General features: G+C 41.7%; 1 protein-coding gene across 2 annotated transcripts in view; it reads right to left on the reverse strand.

The window, feature by feature from the left end:
• Positions 1 to 1,224: 1,224 nt before the first annotated feature.
• PI4K2A (phosphatidylinositol 4-kinase type 2 alpha) overlaps positions 1,225 to 22,708 on the reverse strand; it is a 362,467-nt gene continuing 340,983 nt past the window's right edge. The window contains exon 9 of one of the 2 annotated variants that reach the window (XM_069611565.1): positions 1,225 to 1,491. In XM_069611565.1, the coding sequence (XP_069467666.1) occupies positions 1,372 to 1,491 (120 nt within the window). In that variant the 3' untranslated portion in view covers positions 1,225 to 1,371. Of the gene's footprint in view, positions 1,492 to 12,080; positions 12,710 to 22,708 lie in introns of those variants that run through there. The other variant, XM_069611564.1, reaches the window with a different exon arrangement.

Below are 22,708 nucleotides of genomic sequence, written 5' to 3' on the forward strand. Positions count from 1 at the left end.
TGGGTGTGACACTAGTATTGGCACCAGGGAAAGCTTGTATAGCGAAGTCTGGGACCCCATTAATTCCAGAGCCAGAGACCAGTGGTGGTGGAAGGCCCAAAATCCAAATCCAGAGGTGTGCAGCTGGGGGCAGAAGACAACACCACTGTCTAAAGTGATTGGGAGGATTTCTTTAGCATGGTATGATAATGTTTATTTGTAAAGCGCCTATACACAAGAAGTGTTTCAAAGCGCTCAAGGAGGGCAGGAACAAGGGGAAAAAACAGCAGTCATTCAGAGCCCTTGAATTTCTGAACAATGCAAGTCTGCAGAGTAAGTGCATATGTGTTATTAACAGAGTAGATAACAGCAAATAGGTCTGACAAAGCTTCTGCCGTTTTTCCAAGTGCATTGAGGTGCAACCATGCAAGGAGGGAAGACAGCAGAAGATAGACTATCTTCAGGCATGGTACGTTCAGATCGTGCAAGTGCACAGGCGGTACAGTAGAGGGGAGGAGGGGGGAAAGGTGCACCACAAAGTGAGTCTCCTTAAGAAAAGGACCTAGCTGGGGAAAATAGGTAGGCAACAACCACATGGGTCACCTTGTCCAGTCAGAAAGTGGCGACAATTGGTATATTCTGCTGAAAGAGGGCCATCAAGGATTGCAGGAAAGCCCCCAGATCAGTAGGGTCAAATATGCAGGGAAATTAGCCAGTGTCTTCTAGAAGGATGAAGGACTCTGCATTGTGCGACAGTTCAAGTAATCAGCAGCTTATGCCCTAGTCTCCTTCGAGTCAAAGGACGAGTGGTATCTGGAGGATTAATGGAAAAAGGTCTTGTATCATCACCCTCAAACATCACAGACACTTAACCTTTCCCAATTTGATCTTCTGCTTTAAGGCATAATAAAACAAATCAGGGACCATACTTCAGATAAACATGTTCGAGAAATTAATTTACGTTACAGAAAACAGATTATGCAGATGTTTGGTACTTCTATGGAAAAAATACCTCTTAAATATACACAGGGAAACATGCAATTAGGATTGGAAAACATACTGTGTAACAACCATTCAAATGCAATGAATACTCAGAAATTCAAAAAGAAAACACAATTGTTGCTTTTGCGGTGTTATTTTGCAGCTTTATAATGTTTTAATTGCAATATAATAATGTTTATCCCCAAACCTTTTTCTATCTGATTATTTCTATGTACATTACTCTTTTGAAGATTTATTCCACCCACTCAAAATACAAAAATTCAGACGTTGAATTATAAATCAAGCAAAACCGTCAGTATACTATAGATCTATTTTAGTTTTTTTGTTTAACAAAAATAGTGTTGACCGTATTGAGGTTTTTAAGTGGAAAGGGAGGAATAAACTTGCCCTTTAGTTGAGCACAGGTGAATTTGTGATCTGAGAAGCTTGAATAGTAGTAGAGAAAAAGGTGGTTATTTCTTCACATTCAAGTGTGGCCATGGAACTGGCCAGCCATCGAATCTCCAGCATCTGAAGAAAGGTAAAAAAAAATTAAAAAAAGAAAAACTATGCAAGAGTAGCTCTCTTTCCCTTGCATAACATTTTTCAGCAATTTGCTTCCAAACAATTTGCTTTCCCTGGTGTCTCACGAGAGCTAGAAACACAAACTGATTTGGCGATATTGGACTGAAACTACAGTCAGGTTTTAACAAATAGACTCCATTTTCCAACTATTCTACACATTGTATTGTTACAAGGGGTCAGAAGGAATAAATAAAACATTCAGAGTAGAGACCGCATAGCTCCCATAGTAAAACAAGTAAAAACTTGGAAGTAAAACACAAACTGAGGCACACAAATCTTCAGATTTTAAAATGCTGACAGTTCCTCGTGAAATGTCATGGATCCAACTCAGCTTCCTCTGAAATGTATGGTATGAGAGAGAGAGCAGTTATGCAGATGTGCCCACAATGTATTTGTCGAACTTTGTGAATCGATCAATTGCAATATTTTACAAACATTGGCATGCCAGTTAAAGATTAATCAATAATGATGGTCAAGAATAAGAAGTAACTTCAAACAATAATGAGTTTTGGATAGCAGGCTCATCAGCAACAGAGGACCCCTAAAGACTAGGTCAATAGATTTTCACTTTAAAAACATATGTGTTCTGCAAACCTCTGGTCACTATTTGTTACAAGATTAGATGTGTTCCATGACAGCGAACAGCCAATTTAGCTCAAGAAATTAATTGAAGCAGGAGGAAGTGGACGCCAATAGCTTTTTTTTTTTTTTTAATAAGTACGCACAGCATTCCGTTTCAGAAAACATTAACTAAAGTTAAACTATAAAGAAAAAATTCAAATAAAACCTATTGAAGGATAATGATTTTTTTTGGACTTGGTAATTTTAATTTAGGAGACATGCCCAGGTGTCAACGTTAGGTTGAAACTCCCTTTAGCAGAGATCTGCTGCACTTATGCTTTAAGACAAAGAAGGGAATGATGGACTGCACCTTCTAGATGTTTGCAATGATTGATGGAAAATTGCGGACAAAAGGCAGTTTGGAAGGTTTTGGCAGTGAAAGGGGCCTCAGGTACGTCCCAGCTTCTGGATATTGAGGAACAAATATGCAGTGAGCTCCTTTGTCTTCAAATACCATTTTCCCAAGCTGCAGCACTCCGCACACCTGTACACTTTCCCATTGTCATATCAAGGTGCGCGGTCAGCATCTGTATTTTCTCATTATCAAATCAAGGGGGACAGCCAGCTGTGTGCTTACAGATTTACCATTTGTAATAAAAGCTCAGCTCCCTCAGATGTAAGTAAATGCAGCATGTATGGCAGTAGAGCTCTACAGCAATGTGTGGCACCTGCACGAGGGGACTCTTCTCTCTTCTGCAAGGAGGATATTTTTCAATGAACACATGCAACTAGCATGACAGTTCTCAAACTGTAAACGTTGAAATGAAGGTTCAACAAATTCACCATTCAACTGTGTAGGACTAAATGCTACTTTAATTGCAGGAGGATCATGTTTTACTGTAGTTATTACAGTACTCCCAAGTCTATTACAGCCCCTTTCCACCTTCAGCCCCATCCCCGTTAAAGGACGACATCCCATGATCACAGAGGACTGGGTACGCAAGTGCAGAATTCTTTTGATTCCAGTGATGGCCCACAGAACAGAATACTTATACAAATTCTTCTTTTAAGATTTTCTTTCAAATTTCGATTAATGTATATAACATGCTGTAATGTGATTTGCTACACTGGAGCTATGTACATCAAAGTATTGATGGGCTCATAATACTGTCGGCTCCAGAAAATTAATATAAAATTGATTAAAGAGCAGGTGACTATTTTGCAAATGTACAGAACACAGATTTCAGAATGCATAGCATTAGTAAAATAACATGCATAGCATAGAGCATACGTTTTCAGAGAGTGGGACCCAAGACTCAAATTCATTTTGATCCACTCACTTGGCTCATTCCCAAGATCTTACAACCAATGTTGCAATGTAGGCTTATGTGTAAAAGTATTAGAAAGTTGTATGACAATAACAGACTATGGGAATACATAGCCCAGAGACTAAATGGTTAGGGTAGTCATGCTACAGCATTATATCTAAAAGGCAAGAGTTCTGTGTGCCCTCTAACTACTAGACAGCCGGTCTTTATTGTCCACAGGTTGAGAGTGGGGTAGCTCTTAAGAGGTCTCAAGCCAGGCGGCTACCCAGACACTTTAGGCAAGATAACATTAAATTGCAGCTCTTGTAGTGCTTAATCATTTGCAATTGTTAATTTAGACCTATTACAGAGTGCATGATGCAAAGTGATTTATGTGAAGACTCCAGGACTGGCTAAACATATACCCCTAGCATGGGACGTATTAAAATGTTTGACCCTAGTATATAAAGCAAATGAACTTGTGGGGGGCAGGCTAATCAGCTGCACACTTCACTGCAGCACAATAGCCACAGAACTTGATGCAGTTACGTTCCTACATGCAGCATCAAACAGCTTTAGGAACATTCTTTGTGGGGTACCAGAGAAGCAGTCAAGGAAGGATTACAAATAACTAGTTCTTTCTCCAACTGTCTAACGGATAACATCCTAATCCTTGCTGTTTCCAAAGTATTAGGCCGATCATACAAAAGATACTGGCGGGAGGAACGCCACAAGAGCCTAGACAAAGTGGCAACCATGGTCGACCTTGTACGGAGGACTCATGCTTTGCTTTCTAACCCATCTGGAACACTTCATATTCCCAACTTCGCCCTCATACACTTGCATGTTTCAAGGAAAAGGTATTTTGCTAGCATATACTTTTTGTTCTGTGCGCACACATTGCATATCCAAGTAAAGACTGGTATTATTTCCATAGTCTTACTATTAAAAGAAATAACATGTTTCCTTTTGAATGTACAACTTTCTATAACATTGGTGACTCTTACAGATTTTAATTGGTGCCAACAACGTTAGGAGTGGGAGCCAATGGTTCCTACATCAAATGTTTAGAGACCCGTTTTATTTCTATCCCAATTTAATAACCACATGGTAGCCAAGTGGTAGAAAACCATCCACATGGCATCTGTAATGTTTCTCATACTCTGACACTCCGACAATCAATATTTTTACTAAAGAAACCAAAAAGAAAAGTAGTTTTATTTTTTAAACTGAGAAGCTAGACTATACTTGCCGTGGATGGCTCCAAGTTGTAGATATTACAGACGGTTCGAGATATTATTCTCCCCAGAGACAATACATGTGGCAAACGTCTTCTCACTTGTATTTCAGGTTTACTGGCATACATATCACACCCTCCACAGCACCCCGTTTTGCTATCTAGACATTACTTTGCAAGGCTTCCAAACAAGATTCTGCGATCACCTCATTCCAAATGACCAACAAAAAGGTAGGGTATGTGATACCAACAACACAAGACAACAACATCTATATATAGCTTAAAATGATGAACAGAACCTGTTAATTGGCCTTACTAGTTAGTGTGCTATTATACAAAAGGATCACACGCCTAGCAGAGGTTGAGATCATAAAGACAAACATGCAGACCTCACAGAGGACATTAGATCTCGTCACATGGTTTGCCATGAAATGACCCTCACAAAAGCATTGAAGTTTAAAAACCTTTTCCACCCAATTGAGAATCTGGAGGATTACCCGTGCTGTAGCCAACTTGGATGTTATTTTCCAAGAGACCAATATCTACACCCAGACATTTACCAATGACATGATTTTTTTGGGAGATAAAAGATCAACAATCTTTATTTAATTTCAGAAGATTCCATGGGAGAAGCAGAAGCATTTGTGGTATGGCTGAACAATTTCGACACCCACCTCCAATGTACTCACACTATCGGCACTGACTTTGTTCGGACATTACTATATGCTTAGATATGCAAACAGCCATATAATAAGCTGATGGCAATTTCCTCCTGAACTACACAAGTTTTCATCAAAAATCATTCAGGGACAACCTACCTTTTTGACAATTTCTGAGGCTCAAGCAGTATAGAAGTGAGTATATACTACAAAGAGGAGGCCAGTAAAACTATGAAAGAAAATGATAACGGTTACCCAGTGAGGTTGGTGAGACGATCAAAGAACCGAGCTTCCAAAAATCACAGGGTTGGATTATCGGAAGAGAAGTAGAAGGATCCAGACAAAGATCAGCTTGTGTGTGAACACATACTCCAAATTATCCTTTGCCATCAAGAAGATTGCACTGAAATATTGCCTAACCAGATGAAATGGCTCTGGTTCACTTTTAGGAGTCTCAGTTTACACTGTAGACTGGTACTCGCTGATGCAGACAAAAAGGAAAAAAAAGAAATCAATATTATGAGAAATATTGAGCTTACAAAGTTCGAGCCACTGCCACTATGGCGGACGTGCCATTTACAAGTTCACAAAGGCTTCTAAGGATAAAAAGAGGTTGGTTTAACTGAACATTGGCAGCAAGTCTCCATTACAAAATGCAATAATACTTTGGTGGTTTATGTCATCAAATGCCAGTGTAAAAGAACACTGAGCTCCATAGCAAAGACTGCATAATTGAACAGCAGGTGTGTATCCAAAATAAGGTGATAACAGCTCCTCTTGTAGTATACCATGTAGAACAAGAACATGACAGATCTTAGACATACCATAAAAGGCTCTAGCTAAGTTAAGAACAAAGACTACATGTGGTGAAACAGATTCATTTTTAGTACATCGTCAAGTCAGAAATACGAGTCAGCCCCCCCACCCCCCGATCCCTCAAGGAAGTATAGTAGGTACACCAGGTGTTAGGTTGCACAAGGTCTCTTCCATCTGCAGAGAAAGATGGCGGTTATGAATGGGATAGTTGAAATGTAGAAAAGGGAAACGTTTTTGCACTCAACTTTTAACAAACGGTTTCTTATTAGTATTGCATTAGTGACTATATGCAAGAATGAAGTAGGTATACATAAACTTGCAAATTAGATGTGAATGAGTAGAAAGATTTTTTCGGGGGGGGGGGGGGTACACACATAAAACTGGAATGGTTTACAATGTAAAAATAATAGAGACTCACCCCAATTCACAGAGCCATTTCCAATGGGATTCCGCCATTATAAAATGCTTCTGTGAATCAGTCCCCAATCCTAGATTCACGCAGGAATGATGATTTTGCATTATGCAAAACAATTATATTTCCTTAGGAAAGTTTGTTGTGATGAACAGACATCTAGTTTTCAGAATTTCTTTTGCTGCTTTTAACCCATCTATCAGTTGAATAATTTGCAACCTGCTAAGAGAACAGCATTGCTATGTTGGTTTAATATTTTGGGAATCATGTTCCCATCAAAGCTGAATAAACAGTACATATTAAGAACGAATTATATAGTGTCCAATTCTAAGGAGTACATCTCTGGTTCAAATGCAGAGAAAGCGAGTGCATAAATAGAAGTGACTTTTCCACAGCATTGTGCTATGAGCTCAAGATCCTTTCCCTAGAAGGTTACGCAAAGTCAGTAACCGGAGGCCGTGACTTTTCCCATTTTACTCTTCCAGAGGCCAGCCCCCAGTACAGGAGGCCCAAAAAGTTAAGCGTGCTCAGTAAGGTGGCGCTTTCTCCTGCATTTAAATGTAATGCAAAGTGCATTTAGAGAGCAAGGAGATTGTTAGAGTATATACCTTGTTTACAGTGGATCTGACAATTATCTTTCATGATTTATAGTTCACACTGGTGTGTCAATGAGATATCTTCTTAAAAAGGGTCCTGATTGATGTGGAGGACATGAAACCTGATGGGTGAGAGGGTGGGGAAGGGAGGGGGAGGTTTGAGGGTGCAAGCAGATGTGGAGTGTTTGCCCTCTAATGTATACTTTCCGTTGTAAAGATTTTGCCATCATATAGTTGCTAAGAAAAGTGAACATGTGAATGATGAGCTGTATACATTTTGTATCACAGTCTGGCTATGTATGAGTGATTAAATGAGTTGCAAAGTATTAGCTATACATGTGAAAAGATAAGTTAATAAGAACTTTGATATAGCCATCACATTGGAATCTGTGCAAATCTGACTTTTGGGGCTTGCATTACATGAGATTATAGTACACCTGTGTCCCCCATGTCCAAACACTGGGTTGCTCTTCTTTTTCTTTTAAGATTTGTGTCAGAACATTTAATCACCTACTAGTGTATATAAAAAAATATATAAAGCTGCCAAAATTCATCTTTTTATTTAACATCTGTCTATATTTAGTTGCTTCTTTAGTTTTTAACAAAGGTTTGCTAAGCAAAAACCATTTCAGTAAAGGATGTGCATGTTAACTCATGTAATGAAGGCAGGTTTCTGTATGATTTATTGCAACCACATTTTTCAGCTGAACAAGTTTCATTAGCAAGGAAAGGGGATAATGTTACAACGTATGTTCTCTGGCCTAGTTTAGGAGTAGACACTTTTTCGTTCATGTTAGAAGGTTGCAAAATGCCAAATTCCAATATTAGTATTCCATATCTGGCATGGTCCATTTTGAAGCCTTCGATTGGAGACGCAAGAACATTAGCACAATCAAAGTGTTGGTCAACATGTAGAAGTTGGACAATAACTAGGGCAAGGGACAAGTTTAGGCCAACAACTTCAATTTTTACAATTCTCAAACAGCGTGGTTTTGAGGCTAATAACGCAATTCATATGGTATTCTAAAATCACCTTGTTAACAATGAATCACTACCACAAACACTCACAGAACTTTGCGAAATTAAAATTGCAATATATGGATGTTTATTTGCGCTCCAAAACAAAACAGTTGCAGAGCCACCATCATTCGAAAATGCTAATGCAGGCCGCACAGGCTTCCATACTGAACCGTCGGTTTGGTCATTACTCTTTGGTACCAATTCTTGATTTTTATTTAAAAAAAGGTGCTGCCAACAATAACATATGGGGAGAAAATGTGGGGCTTCCGATTCAATTGGACTGACGCAATGGAGGGGTCAATTCTGGCACAATGTTTTGAAGTTACCCAACGGTGTACCAGCAGCAGCCATTCATTACCAATTGGGCCTACACTCCATCAAATCATACATACTGTGTAAAATGTGCGTTCTATTGAGTAAGATATGTTGTGCTGAGGAGGGCTTGATTTGATGGGAACTGAAACTCTGAATGGAAAATAAATACTGGGACTCCTTAAATGAATGGGAAAACCAAAGTGATATCATTTGCTATGATTGTTGTATCTCTAGAGAGTTGGTTTTACATTGAGAGAAATTGATTGAATTTATACTATTGAGAAAGTGAGAACCTACCGTTTAAACGTAGGTGTGATACTTGATGTGAGGCCTGTAAAAGTTTGTCCAGCTTATTTTACCAAGTCCCCGAGTAATTTCTGGCATGCCCAGGTGATGCAGTTGAGATTGAATCTACTACCCACTCACAAAATTATGGGTGCTAGAATCAAGACACTGAGAAAACAAAGAACATGTAGGTTTTGCTTCATGCCTGATCAGGTGGAAACCTTACAGCATATCTTAATACATTGCCAGGCCTTGAACGGTAGTCGCTCCCACTATTTTGTTCATTTATTGCAGTAGTACGAACATTTATCTAGTGAAGTGGTGTGGCAGCTTATTAAGATCTCTTAATCAGTGGATGGTCACTGCACTGCATTTTTTAAAAGCAGTTTTAGCTTTGTGAAGATTATGTATTTTCAACTGGAATATGATGAAATTCATGGCACGTATTTTTATTTAAATGTGTCCATGAATCAGGGATTTTGTTTTAAGTTTTATGTATAAAATTAAATGTTTGTTTTGTAGGTTTGTTAAGTTATTTTAATCCGAACAATAAAAAATATATATGGACAGCATTTCATTCAAATGTAGTAAACCTTAAATTAAATAATAAAAGCACATGTTATACCCTGCTTACATACAATAATATTTGATGAGGACTGATAAGTTAACAGTTGTGACGAACATTTTCCCTAACACCCACAAAATTAGGTCTTCAAGTTGTATATTAGTAAGATCCCCGAACACATCCAGAGATAGGATTGCCTTAGCAGCATTGAAGTTAACAAATAAAATAAAAAAAATAAAATAAAAGTGAGGCGTTAATCAAATAAGACAGGTATACAGATGTATGAATACAGTGATGATGCAGTGACAGCGTGCCTTGGCACAGACATTTTTGTGTATTCATGGGTACAAACGTGATTTGTTACACAAATAAGGGAACGGTGTCCTTAATATCCTCTCCCTAGCTATGCACATTTGGCATAACCAAGTGCGTTTCACGCAGCAAAAGATTGCTGACTTTAGATGTTCAAATAAACGTAGACCTTCAGTTGTTATCCTAATATTAAAATGAGATAGCTTCACAAATTAAAGAGCTGAAAAGCACAAAACAAAAACACATTTGCGACCATTCGGACAAGAGTGATCCTCATTGAAGAGGAAAGCAACTGAACATACAGTTCAGAAGGCTAGTCATTTCAGGCACTTGGAACATTTGTGGGAATAGACTGCAAGTAGCAAGTCAATAAAGGCTCATGTAAACAAGGTGGACAGTGTTACGTCGTAAAGTAAATGCACGCATGCGTGAGCCTCGTTCCCTCGCCGCCCATGCGCAGTTAGAATAAAGACGGTCCGTACAGCAGTTGCCGCCGGGACCTTGCGAACAGCAGATGTACCTCTGTGTCTCTATGAGTGAGTGCATGTATGCGTGTGAGTGAGGCGGCCCGAGGCACGGGTTTAGCCACAACAGACTGTAACCTCACTAGAGTAGGACTTCCCAACGCAACACATTCACATCTGCCAACAGAATGTGCCCAGTCATAAAATATCATCCACTGAAAGGTGACGCTTAAACAAATGAAAAGACATCTAAAAACCCACACAATCTTTGTGCAATGGGTTGAAGTGTAACACTATGCGTATCCAAACCCGAGGACATTTGTAATGTTAAAATAGAGCTGAAATGGAGTATGATACCATTTCAGTTCTTGTGCCAAAGCAACAGTGTTAACTGCAGACGATAGATGCACTGCCTTTTCCCCCAGAAACACCCACTAGTGGGTATACTTTATTTGACCAAAGAAAGCACAACATTCCACTGAAAGGAGAAGTGTCACAAAAAGGCCCTTGCCCATGAAACAGCTCCTCTATACTATACAAATTGGAACAGTAATAAATAACTGAATAGAAATTAAATCGATGCCGTTTTACAAAACAGATTGTCATGGAACAAAAAGTAGAGGAGTAAGGGAAGGCTTTTGTAGAAAGGGGATAACGGGAGCGCTTATTCAAACTTGCCATTTGGTAGAGCCAGTAACACAGAAAATCCTCATTTCCTCATTTGGCATGCACGTTCTGACAGTCCGAATCATTCTAGTCCATGTCAAATGGCCACCAAAGCACAATCGCTGCTATACAGCAAGCACTGCAGTGCATCTACTGTAATAGCAAGAAACAGTGGACTTCAATGGCAAACTAAGAACAAGACTAGATATAGTTGGACTCCCTCTGAATGTTTTGTATTCAAAAGGTTCAGGATCAGATAGACTTCAAAAAGAAAAGATTCTTCGGTTCCTAATGCGTTTTTATTTGCTGATCTGCTTCTCCTACCTTTAAAGGTTCCTGTTCAGGGCCAAAGTGGAACAGTCAAGTTCGCTATATTGATCCCTATAAACATACAGTACAATAAGAGCATGTAGTAAGAAAATAAGGTGCAATGCCAAGAGAAGCAAAATTCATGTTCCTGATGATTGGGCAGCGCAAGGGTCATTGAAAAGATGCTTTATGGGAAATGGCTATTTATAAAAGCATAAAACAGAAGTTAATGTATTTTCAGATTTGGATTTTGGGCAAAAAGGGGCTGTGAATAGTTGGAAATTGCACAATTTTGGGAGACTTTGGTCGTGGAGTATGTGTTTTCAGTACTCAAAGCCCAGAATGCAACCTACCAATGTGCATCTATTACTTGCAAAGCCAATTCTCAACCACCACTGAACATTACCCAAATAACCCCCCCTCAAGTGTAAGGGGAATGGTTCCTGCCGCTAAAACCATTTTCTGACTCACGAATAGGACTAAGTGCTATGCAGTACAACACAAAATGTGTGCATTTCTAAAGGGTGCAACCCACTCTGTCATCATTTACGATGCATTACGTAAAGAAACAACTTTTCCACATCTTGGCTCAGGGAAACAAGCGCTTCAACAAGTGCTTACAGTGTCTCCCTACATACAGATTATTACATAAATGAAAAGCCGACTTTACATAAATCTGTAATCCTGCACACAAGGGCAAGATATCCCGATACATTTACACGAATGTACAGATGATCATGACGTTGCTCTTCAGAAGGCTACACATTTATGAATGTGTGTACGGAATCATTCCCAAGATGGTTAAATACATCTGTGTGCATACCTGCCACATCTACAGACGGGCCTCAACACAAACATACAAGTGCACACACATAAATGCATGGATGTAAAAGTGCAAGCATGCATCTTTCTCAACTTCCTAAAAGGCAAAAAAAACGTCCAGGCAATTGCACAGCATGAACCTTCACACAGTCCTTGAGAACTTGGTAAACAGGATGAATTGACTTTTTTGGCTTCCAGTTTACTCAAAGAACCTCAATTTTAAATACAAAAAATACTGTGTTCAGTGAAGTAGATTTACATTCAATTCTGGGAGGAGATGGAGCCAAGCCTCACAGCTGCTATAGGAAAGCTTTGGTGAATGCAAAATGGGACGTTTTATTCTTCTGCATATCAGCTATGTCTTTCGCCCCATGTGTTTATAAGATATAATCATTTGCATGCGTCTTCCTCCATTCAGGTTTGTTCACACGGACTGTAAACTCCTATGTGGGACCAGAAGATCATGGCCTTGTCTCATTGGCCCTCAGATTCCAAATGGCAACTATTCCAATCATCATCTCTCATAGACCCAAAATGCAGAACAGGCAGGCTTCAAAATGTTTACACCGTTGAATAGTCAGCCATTTTTCCTTTCCTGGCCTACTGACCAACACCTCCGGTTTCATGTACAGGTCATGTTCCTCTTGTTAACTTTGTTACCACCAGGAGAAGAAAGGCTTTCTGCTTTGGAAGCTCTGTGTGTATGACTCGCTGGAGCTCTTCTGGTGCGACCGTGCCGTTTCAACAATAACAGGTGGGGTCTGGACCAATTGAAGAGGGCTCTTCCCGTCCTTCAGGACTTGTGTGAGGTTCAAAATCTAAAAGTCAAAAGGTACTGTGTTACACAACAGCTAATAGCAGTCTGAATAATTTAAATGAGCTATCCACCAGAAGCCAAACATGATCCCTCATACTAGAATGTGTGTGTGTAAAGGTGTAGCTAATTATGATGAAACAATTACACACCTTTAGCTTTAGGTGCAGTATGAAGGTCACCCATGTCTACCGATTTTCTGCAGTGGGGCATACTAGTGTATAGAGCAACAATCTAGCATACCACTTAATTTTAAGAGTGTGTATTAATACAGAAATAGAACAATGTGTGTCTGGAGGAAATAGTCACAAAATGGTTTAACATTTTCCATAAATGTTATACCAGATGCTTGAATAACTGTTAAAGACAAAAGGACATGGATTCTGAGACTGAATCATTAAAATTCCTAATTCAAGCCCATCGATCAGACTGTCAAAGAAAATGTGGCGGTGGTCCTTACATGGACATTAAAAGAGCATTGGAAGATAGACATTTCAAAGAGATTACACCTTTGGCAAGAACAATAATACATTTAAGGGTGCTGAACACCATTTTTATCTAACTACCAAATACAATACAGGTAAAGGGGATGCATCAAGCAGCTTCTCAAGAACAGACACCAAAGAGCATGTGGGCACAAAACAAACAAGTGAGAAGGAAACATCCAGTACCAGAACAGTGATTGGCACAACAAGACTATAGCTACATGTGTGGCAGAGGAAGTGTAGTATCTCAAAAGCAGACAAAGACATATGACAACGCACATATAAAGCCACCTAACTATGATCAAGTAAATGTTTACTAACACCAAATTGACTTGAGCAGGCAGATCAATACAGAGAACTTTATTTGTTGTGTTTTATTGTTTAAGTAAACCTTTATCAGTTTGACTATCACAACACAATCTTGAAAAAGAAGAATGAATGATACAAAGTTAATAACATTTAGAATTTCATACAAATTGATTATGAGCACAACAGTTTTAAACAAGCAAAAACATTTCAACAAAATAGGTAATTATATCAGGGATATGCTAAAAACATTTCACAGGATAAAACATTACATTGGGTATATATCACTGATTTGGTTATTACAAATTATCTACAAGTTTACATATTCTCTTCCAAATATGATAAACCCTAAAATTCTAAACCATGTAATTACCAGCAAACATTAGCACCCAAGATTGATCAGAGGAGTAATTTATGACTTTATATTTCAGATTGTGGTATCCCTTTATGTTAAGCCCCTCTAATTTAGGGCATTCAGTTAAGATGTCTGGAGGATTCCACTTCGCCTTTGCAGAATCTACAGAGTTTTTGATCATATTGGAATTTGGTCCAGGCACCAGTTCTCGATAATGTCAGTAGTAAGTCAAGTCTTAATCTCATAATAAACCTGCTTACGTTAATATCAAAATGGTTCGTGAGATAGCTACATGTAGTGTCCAACAAAAAACCTTGTTTAATATAGTCTTCATATTTTCTCATGGTGCCCAATTTTGTAATGCTGTTATCACAATCCCAAATCTTTATGCTTTTTTCCATTATTAATAACGGGATGGTGTTAGCCCATAGGAATCCAATATCATAAAAAAAATAATTTAATATTGTTTTTCCATTCTTTCAGTGTACCTCGATCTACATTATCGCTAAGAAGATGGCCAAAATCGGAGTAGAGTGATTCCTTATCCTCCGATTTATTGCACATTTGTATATAGTGACTACCCGTCCTTATTTTCATTTGGGTAATTCCGTGATGTTAAGCCCAACTCATAATTAATACCTTCTACCAGAGAATTCCTGGGAAATCGCAAAACTGTACCCCACAGTTTACCCTCAATTTTCTTAGCCATCTTTTTCATTTACTGTGAATACCTCCAAGCCAGAAGCTAAACATGGGATAATACTGTTTTATATATTTTCACTAGACCTTATATCTGATTAAATTGGATACAACTCTTAAATCTTCTCTCCATTTTTTGACAAACAATTTTCTAACAGGTGGACATTCATCATGTCCATTATCAGGATACCCAGGTATCTATAAGAATGTACAACCTCAATGGTCGCACCTTCCATTCTCCACAGACTTCCTTTTTTTCTATTCTTGGTGCCAAACCTCAATTTTTATTTTATTACAATTAATAATTAAGTTATTTTTAGCATAGTCACAAAATGTGTCCATAATACGCTGCAACCCTATAGGGGTGTGATCAAGAAGTAATGCATCATCAGCAAAGCCTAAGCAACTTATGTGTGACTTGTCCATTTTCAGGGGGACGTTTTGAGCCTCTCCCAAAGATTTGTTAAGATCGGACACATAGATTTGGTAAAGTGTGGGTGCTAACATGCAACCTTGTTTAAGACCCAGATTTATAGGCATTTTATCACCCAATCTAACCTCTTGATTGAGTCGGATCTAAATCACATTTTCCGTGTACAAAGCTTGTATAAAATACATTATCATGGGGCTCAGGTTTCTATCCCTTAGCTTTTGCCACAAGATTTCTCCATCAACAGCATCAAACACACCCTTGAAATCTATATAACGGGTGAACAAAGGTTTCTCTCTTAAAGAAGGCTCTGACGTATCATATTTTGTGAAGTCCAGACATTAACCACAATGCCCATCCCGCGTCTGAACCCTGTTTGCAGTTTAGATGAACAAGTTACTTACCAACTGTAACGTCTTTCGAATGGATGTTCCTCCCACATATTCCTCATCTTAGATATATACTCGCCAGCTTGCTGCTTCTTCAGAAAAAAAATGTCACCAGAGGGCGCTGTGCTCGAGGCTGCGTAGCTTGGTACCTCGAAGGCTGCCGTCAAGCGTCATCCGTCATATAAAGGGCTTGAGCTGCGCCCGTTGGTTCAGTTCGATGTTAATGGTCGCATTAGTTGTATTTTGTGTCGACAGATGTCAGGGTCTGCATGGAAGTACAAGTGCAAAAAGCGTACGAACTGTACTGAGGGGTAGGTTGGGAGGGCCAATGAGGAATACGTGGGAGGAACATCCAGTTGAAAGAACATTACAGTTGGTAAGTAACTTGTTCTTCCAATGGATTGTGTCCTCCCACGTATTCCTCATCTTAGATAAACTCCCACAGCAGTTGTAATTTGGAGGAGGGAGTACCATAGTTCTTTAATAATGCACAGAATGAAGGACAGCTTTTTCAAAAAGGCCTCCTTTGTAAGAAGTGGTGACTAAACAATAATGTTTTACAAAAGTATGTATTGATGACCAAGTGGCCGCAGCACAAATGTCCTGCACTGGGAAACCCTTTGAAGAGCCGTGGAAGTTGCTATGCCCCTGGTTGAATGAGCCCTTGAACCATCTGGAGGCTCCTTCCCAGCCAATTTGTAACATTCAGATATCGCTAGGATAATCCATCTGGATATAGTTTGCTTGGACACACCAAGGCCCAATTTGTGTCCAGTGTAACCGACAAACAACTGAATTGTTTGTCTAAATCGTTCCAGTCTGGATATGTAGAAGCTGAGAGCCCTTTTAGGGTATAGTCTGTGGAATCCTTCCTCCCCTTTACTAGCGTGCGGAGGAGGATAAAAGGCTGGTAAAGTTATTTTCTGTGACAGATGGAAATCCAAAACTATTTTAGGTAGGAAAAACGGCTTGACCTTTAAAACAACTTTATCCTTGTGGAAAACTGTGAGGAGGCTTGCAAGAGAGCGCCTGCAACTCACTCACCCTGCGGGTTGAAGTTAGAGCCACTAGTAGAACCATTTTTAAAGTTAGGAGCCTTAAAGGACAAGAATGTAAAGGCTCAAAAGGGGCACACATAAGAAACTTTAAAACTAAATTTAAATCCCAAATAGGAAATTGGAATGGTGTGGGGGGAGGGAGTGGGGCACATTTGTTAACCCTTTAAGAAATTGGATAACTAAAGGCATTTTGAAATATGAAACAACTGAGGAGCGCTTGAAGATAGATAGGGCTGCCAAATATCCTTTAATAGTTCCAACTTGGAGCCCCAAGTTGGCTAAATGTAACAGAAAGGAAAGCACCATGGGAGTGGTACATTGAAAAGGATCCACATTCTTATCCCTGCACCAGTTACTGAATTTCTTCCAACAACAACGGTATAAGGATTTTGTTGCTGGCCTTCTGGCCGAAAGCAAAATCTCCATAACGTCATCCGGGAGGTCCCAATCCTTATATCTCAACCTCTCAGAAGCCAAGCGTGAAGGTTGAGTGTCTTGACCTCTGGATGGAGAAGCCAACCTTCCTCTTGCAAGAGAAGATCCCCTCTTTGTGGAAGACGTATTGGACATGTCCAGAAGGTCTGGGTACCACGTCCACCTGGCCCAGTCCGGGGCAATTAGGATCATGGTCCTCCTGAACTTTCTCAACCTCCTGATTACATGAGGAATCACGGGGACTGGAGGAAACGCATAAAGGAGTCGATATACCCAGTCCACTAGGAATGCGTCCCCTAGAGCTCCTCTCGGGGAAAATTCCCTTGAGTAATACAGTTTGCACTTCCGGTTGGCCCCAGTCGTGAACAGATCCACTTGATGGGGTTCTGCAAAGGGCGAAGATCTCTTGAAGGACTTCCTGAGCTAGCTCCCACTCATGGGAGGCTGCTCTGCCTGCTCAGAGCGTCCGCTGCCGTGTTCGGCTCTCCGGCTAGGTGAACTGCAAACAGAGATTCCTTCTTGCATTGCCCAGAACCAGAGCGGCCTTGTCTCTCTGCACAGTGGGAGTGATCCTAAGCCTCCTCTTTTGTTGAGGTAGTGCATGGCCACTGTGTTGTCCGTCATAATCGGGACATTCTTTCCCTGTACAGAGGGCAGAAAGGCCTTCAGCGCTAATCTGATTGCCCTCAGCTCCAACAGGTTGGTGTGTAGTTTGGACTCCGATGGCGACCAACAACTGCTGACTGTCAATTTGTTGGTGTGGGCTCCCCACCCTGTGAGTGAGGCGTCCATCACTACAGTCATCTCCGGCCATGGTTGCCAAAAAGGTTCCCCTCTGAGGATATTTTCCTTGTGAGCCCACCATAAGAGATCTTGAGCCACCTTGGACGGGACTTGTAGAAGATCTGACATATCCCATGAAAACTGGGACCATTGAATCCTGAGGGCCCATTGTAGGGATCTCATCCTCAGTGAAGCCTCTGGCACCAGAAAAATGAAGGATGCCATGAGGCCTAGCAACCTTAGGAAGTCGAACACCGGTAGATGTTGGCCATTCTGAAATTTTGTTACCATCTGGAGAATGTGGTGAGCTCTTTCCTCGGGAGGCGAGGCTTTCCCTGAGGTGGTGTCCAGGATTGCTCTGATGAATTGGAGTCTTTGGCTCAGAATCATTTGTGACTTCTTGTAATTGAGGGAGAAGCCCAATTTGTGTAGGAAGTGACAGGTCATGGCCAGATGTTCCTGGGTCAGTTCGGGTGAACTTGCCCTGATTATCCAATCGTCCAGATAAGGGTAGATGTGAATCCCCTTCCCTCCTGAGACTTGCTGCCACTACCGCCATTAGTTTGGTGAAGACACTCAGGGAAGAGGTCAGCCCAAATGGCAGAACTCGAAACGGATAGTGAGATCTGCCAATTGTAAACCTCAGGAACTTTGTGTTTGAGATGGATTGGCACATGAAAATAAGCATCCTGAAGGTCCAATGAAACCAGCCAGTCCTGAAGCTGAAGAGCCTGAAGGATCTGAGAAAGGATCACAATCTTGAACTTGTCCTTCCTGAGGCATTTGTTTAAATTTCTCAAGTCCAAGATGGGTCTCAATCCTCCGACATTTTTGGGAATGACAAAATAAGGGGAGTACCAACCCATGTTCCTCTCCGCTACAGGTACATGTTCTATTGCACATTTCTCTAGCAGGGTTAAAATCTCCTGCACAAGGAGCAGGTCTGGGATTTTGACAGAGTTGGGTCCCGGTGGATGATCTTGAGGCCTTTGATGAAAAGGAAGACAGTAACCATGGGTCACTAGCTGTAGTGCCCAGGCATCTGACGTAATGCCACGCCATTCGTCCAGTTACTGAGTGATTTGCCTGCTACCGGGGTCTTGTGGGTTAAGGCCTCAAAGTGGCTTCGCAGCAGCTGCAGTAGTGGCTGAGGAGGTAATAGCCGCTGCTGTGGCTGATCTAGCGCCTCTCCCTTTTCCACCACGAAAGAGTTTTCTTTGTTGTCCCCTCTGACTGGCCTGCCCTCTCCCTTTTCCAAAAGAGGAATAGAAGCGAAAAGGGCGTCTCTTCCAGGAAGATGACCCTGCGTGAGTGTTGCTGAGGTTGTCTTATAGCGGCGCCGATTGATTTTACTGCCGCTTTCGAGGTCTGCAGCTTCTCAAAGCTCTCGTCTGCCTTGCTGCCAAACAACCTCAAGCCGTCAAAGGACATATTGAGTAATCTGGACTGTACATCAGATGCAAAGCCAGATTTCCTTAGTCATGCGAATCTACGCAAGACTGCGCTAGAGGCCATGGATCTGATTATACTCTCTGCAGTGTCCAGTCCTGACTTGAGGCACTCCTCCATAGCCTCCTTTACATCCTTTACTATCGCCAGGAAACCATCCCGCTCCTCACCCTCCAGGATGTGATCAGCCGCTGCATCTAAACAGCTCCAGAGGGTGTAAGTAAACCTAGCTAATGTACAAGTCACATTTGTAGACTTATTGGTCATGCTACCAGAAGTAAAAGCTTTCCTCGCCCAGGCGTCAATCTTTTTGTCGTCCCTGTCAGGGGGCATAGAGGGATAAGCCGACTATCTGTTCGCAGTCGCAGCTTGAATCACCAAGCTTTCAGGCGAAGGGTGCTTAGATAAATATTCAGGATCTGAGATTCAGGTGTCTCCCAATTTGTCATAATTCTCTTTTGAAGAGCTTTGTGGAAGGGAAGGACTGGGTCTTTCTGAGGTCCCTCATCAATAATATCTGTTAAGTCGTCCTGGTCATATCTTGGGGACACTGACTTCCACTCCATAAAGTCGATCACTCTTCCCATGAGGTTTCTATACCCTGGTTCAGCATGGTTTGTGGGGTCAGGCCTTTCAAAATCTACCTCAGGTGAGGTATTTAGGCCACTGGCCGATTGTAGGCAGTCATTAAGGTCTGACATTTTTGAATTAGGATCTACCGGTTCCTCAGGAACTGAACATCAGCTGATGCAATTTCCTCATCAGAGGTTTGTTCCTCAAAAATAGCAGACAGATTAAAAAAATTCCTGCCTGGGCTGAGGGTGGAACATTTTTTCTGGTAAAGGTGGAACAGACCTAGCCTTAGCCATAGTTGTCTTGGGAACCGGTATGAAAGATTTCTGAGACAAAGGTGTCGACGGAATCGACACCGGCTCCCATACGCTCGAAGAAACCCCCGAGGTTATTGAGGAGGGCTTTGACGTTGAGTAAGGCTTTGATGCCGAAGGTATTTAGGCCATTTTTGGCTTCGATGGCGATGTCGAAGGACGCACCGAGTCGATAGCGGACTTGGACGATGAGGACGCTATTTTGTCCTCAGGCAACCTCGATGTATGCACCAAAGGTTTCTGTATAGTCTTATGAGGCGCTGGAGAATCATCGTCCAAGGACGCCCTCGACTTTGTTGGATTTAGTGTGAGACGTTTTGGATTTCCCTCTATCACCTTTAGAGTGGACAGGGGCATGCTCTTCACGCAACTTTGAGGGGGTCGGGCCGCATTCTCAAAAATGTTTAGCATTAAAGGCCTCCCATTTCTTTAGGGAATCCTGTTTCGAAGGACAAGAAATTAACCTTCTGTCGGGCGAAGAAGAGGACGAAGATCTATGACGTCGCTTTTTCGATGACGAGGAAGAGGACTTCCTCAAGCGACTTTTTGGCCTCGATCGCCTCGACTCATGATCGCCTCGAGATTTTTTTTTTCCTCGATTCTCTTGAGTCTTTTAGTCTTCTTGCAGACTTGAAGACTCTTCCCCCTCGCCCCCCCCACCGCTAGCTTACCGTGGCACTTCTTGAGAGCCTTGTTGGACATCGCCTGACACAACCCGCACTCGTTGATTCAGTGATCAGGACTAAGGCACCAAAGACAGTTGCGATGTGGATCCGTAATGGACATCTTTCTTCCGCATTTGAGACACTTTTTATAACCCGTCTTGGGTGTTGTCGGGGTTGAGGAAGAAGATATTTCTCGATGAGAAAAACGGACGTGCCGTTTCGATACACGAAGCAGAAGCTCGGAAAAACGGAACTGAACCAACGGGGGCGGCTTGAGCCCTTTATACGACAGATGACGTCGACACTTCCTGGCCTGAAGAAGAGTCCAAACTGTAATGTTTGGTGAAAGTATGTACGGACGACCATATGCAGCCGCACACATTTCCTTTACTGGTACACCCCTCTGTAATACAGAGGAAGTTGCCATGCCTCTGGTCGAACGTGCCTGAAGGCCCTCTGAAGGATCTTTTCCCGGCAGTCTGTAGCATTCAGATATTGCCAGTATTATCCATCTGGATAATGTCCATTTAGTAAGAACCATACCCAACTTGTGTCCCAAGTACCAAACAAACAGTTGGTCATCTTGCCTTATCTTTTCCATTCTGGTAACATAGAAGCTTACTGCACATTTAGGATCAAGCCTGTGTAGCCTCTCCTCGTCCATCCCAGGGTGCGGAGGAGGGTAAAACGATGATAATGTTATTTTCTGAGTCAGATGGAATTCAGAAACAGCTTTGGGTAAAAAGGTTGGTTTCACCATGTCCTTCTAGAAATAGTGTATGTATGCTTGCAGGATAAAGCCCAAAGTTCACTTGCCCTTCGGGCAGATGTAATGAATACTAAAAAGAAGTGCACTTCAATATAGAAAACGCTGCAAGATACCCTTTAATAGTACCAATCTGGAGCCCCGGATTAGCTAGGTGTAACAAAAAGGATAACACCATAAGTGTATTAGATATAAATGGATCAACGTTCTTATCTCTGCAAACAGCTGCAGAATTTGTTCCATCGGCAGCGGTACAAAGACTTAGTTGCTGGGCCCCTGGCCGAAAGAAAAATCTCCATTACATCATCCAGGAGGTCCCAATCCTTTATCTCAGCCTCTTAGAAACCATGCCTGAAGGCTGAGTGTCTTCATCTCTGGATGGAGAACAAGACCCTCCTCTCGCGAGAGAAGGTCCTCTTTTTGTGGAAGAGGTATTGGAGGGCAGATGGACATGTCCAGATGTTCCGGGTACCACGTCCTCCTGGCCCAATTAGGATCATGGATTTTCCAAACTTTCTCAACCTTCTGATGACTTGAGGAATGACAGGGACTGGAGAAAACGCGTACAGGAGTGGAAATTCCCAGTCCACCACGAACGAGACTCCTAGAGCTTCTCTTGGGTGAAATTTCCTGGAGCAGAACAGCTCGCACTTCCGGCTGACACTGGTCACGAACAAATCCACTTGAGGGGCTTCCCAAAGGGGGGTTCCCCAAAGAGTGAAGATCTCTTGAAGGACTTCCTGAGCTAGTTCCCACTCGTGGGAGTCTGCTCTGCCTGCTCAGAGCATCTGCTGCCGTGTTCTCCACTCCGACTAGGTGAACTGCCGATAAGGAGATCCCTTCTTGGATTTCCAGTACCAGAGCTGCATTGCCTCTCTGCACAGTGGTAGTGACCCTATATCTCTTTTGTTGAGGTAGCACATGGCCACAGTCTTGTTAGTCATTATCAGGACATTCCTTCCCCGTACAGAGGGCAGAAAGGCCTTCAGCGCTAGTCCGATTGCCCTCAGCTCCAAGAGGTTGATGTGTTGTTTGGACTCTGATGGAAACCAACGACCACTGATTGTCAGATCGGTGGCGTGGGCAACCCACCCCATGAGTAAAGCGTCAGTCACTACTGTTATCTCCAGCCATGGTTGCCAAAAAGGTTCTCCTTTCAGAATGTTCTCCTGGCAGGCCCACCACCGAAGGTCCTGTGAGACTCTGCTCGGAATCTGTAGACAGTCTGACATACTTCCTGAGAATTGGGTGAGTCCTGGGAGCTCATTGGAGAGATCTCATTCCCCGAGAGACGCT

Source organism: Ambystoma mexicanum, chromosome 8 (assembly GCF_040938575.1).
Source record: "Ambystoma mexicanum isolate Mex_15411 chromosome 8, UKY_AmexF1_1, whole genome shotgun sequence".
Taxonomy (NCBI): Eukaryota; Metazoa; Chordata; class Amphibia; order Caudata; family Ambystomatidae; genus Ambystoma; species Ambystoma mexicanum.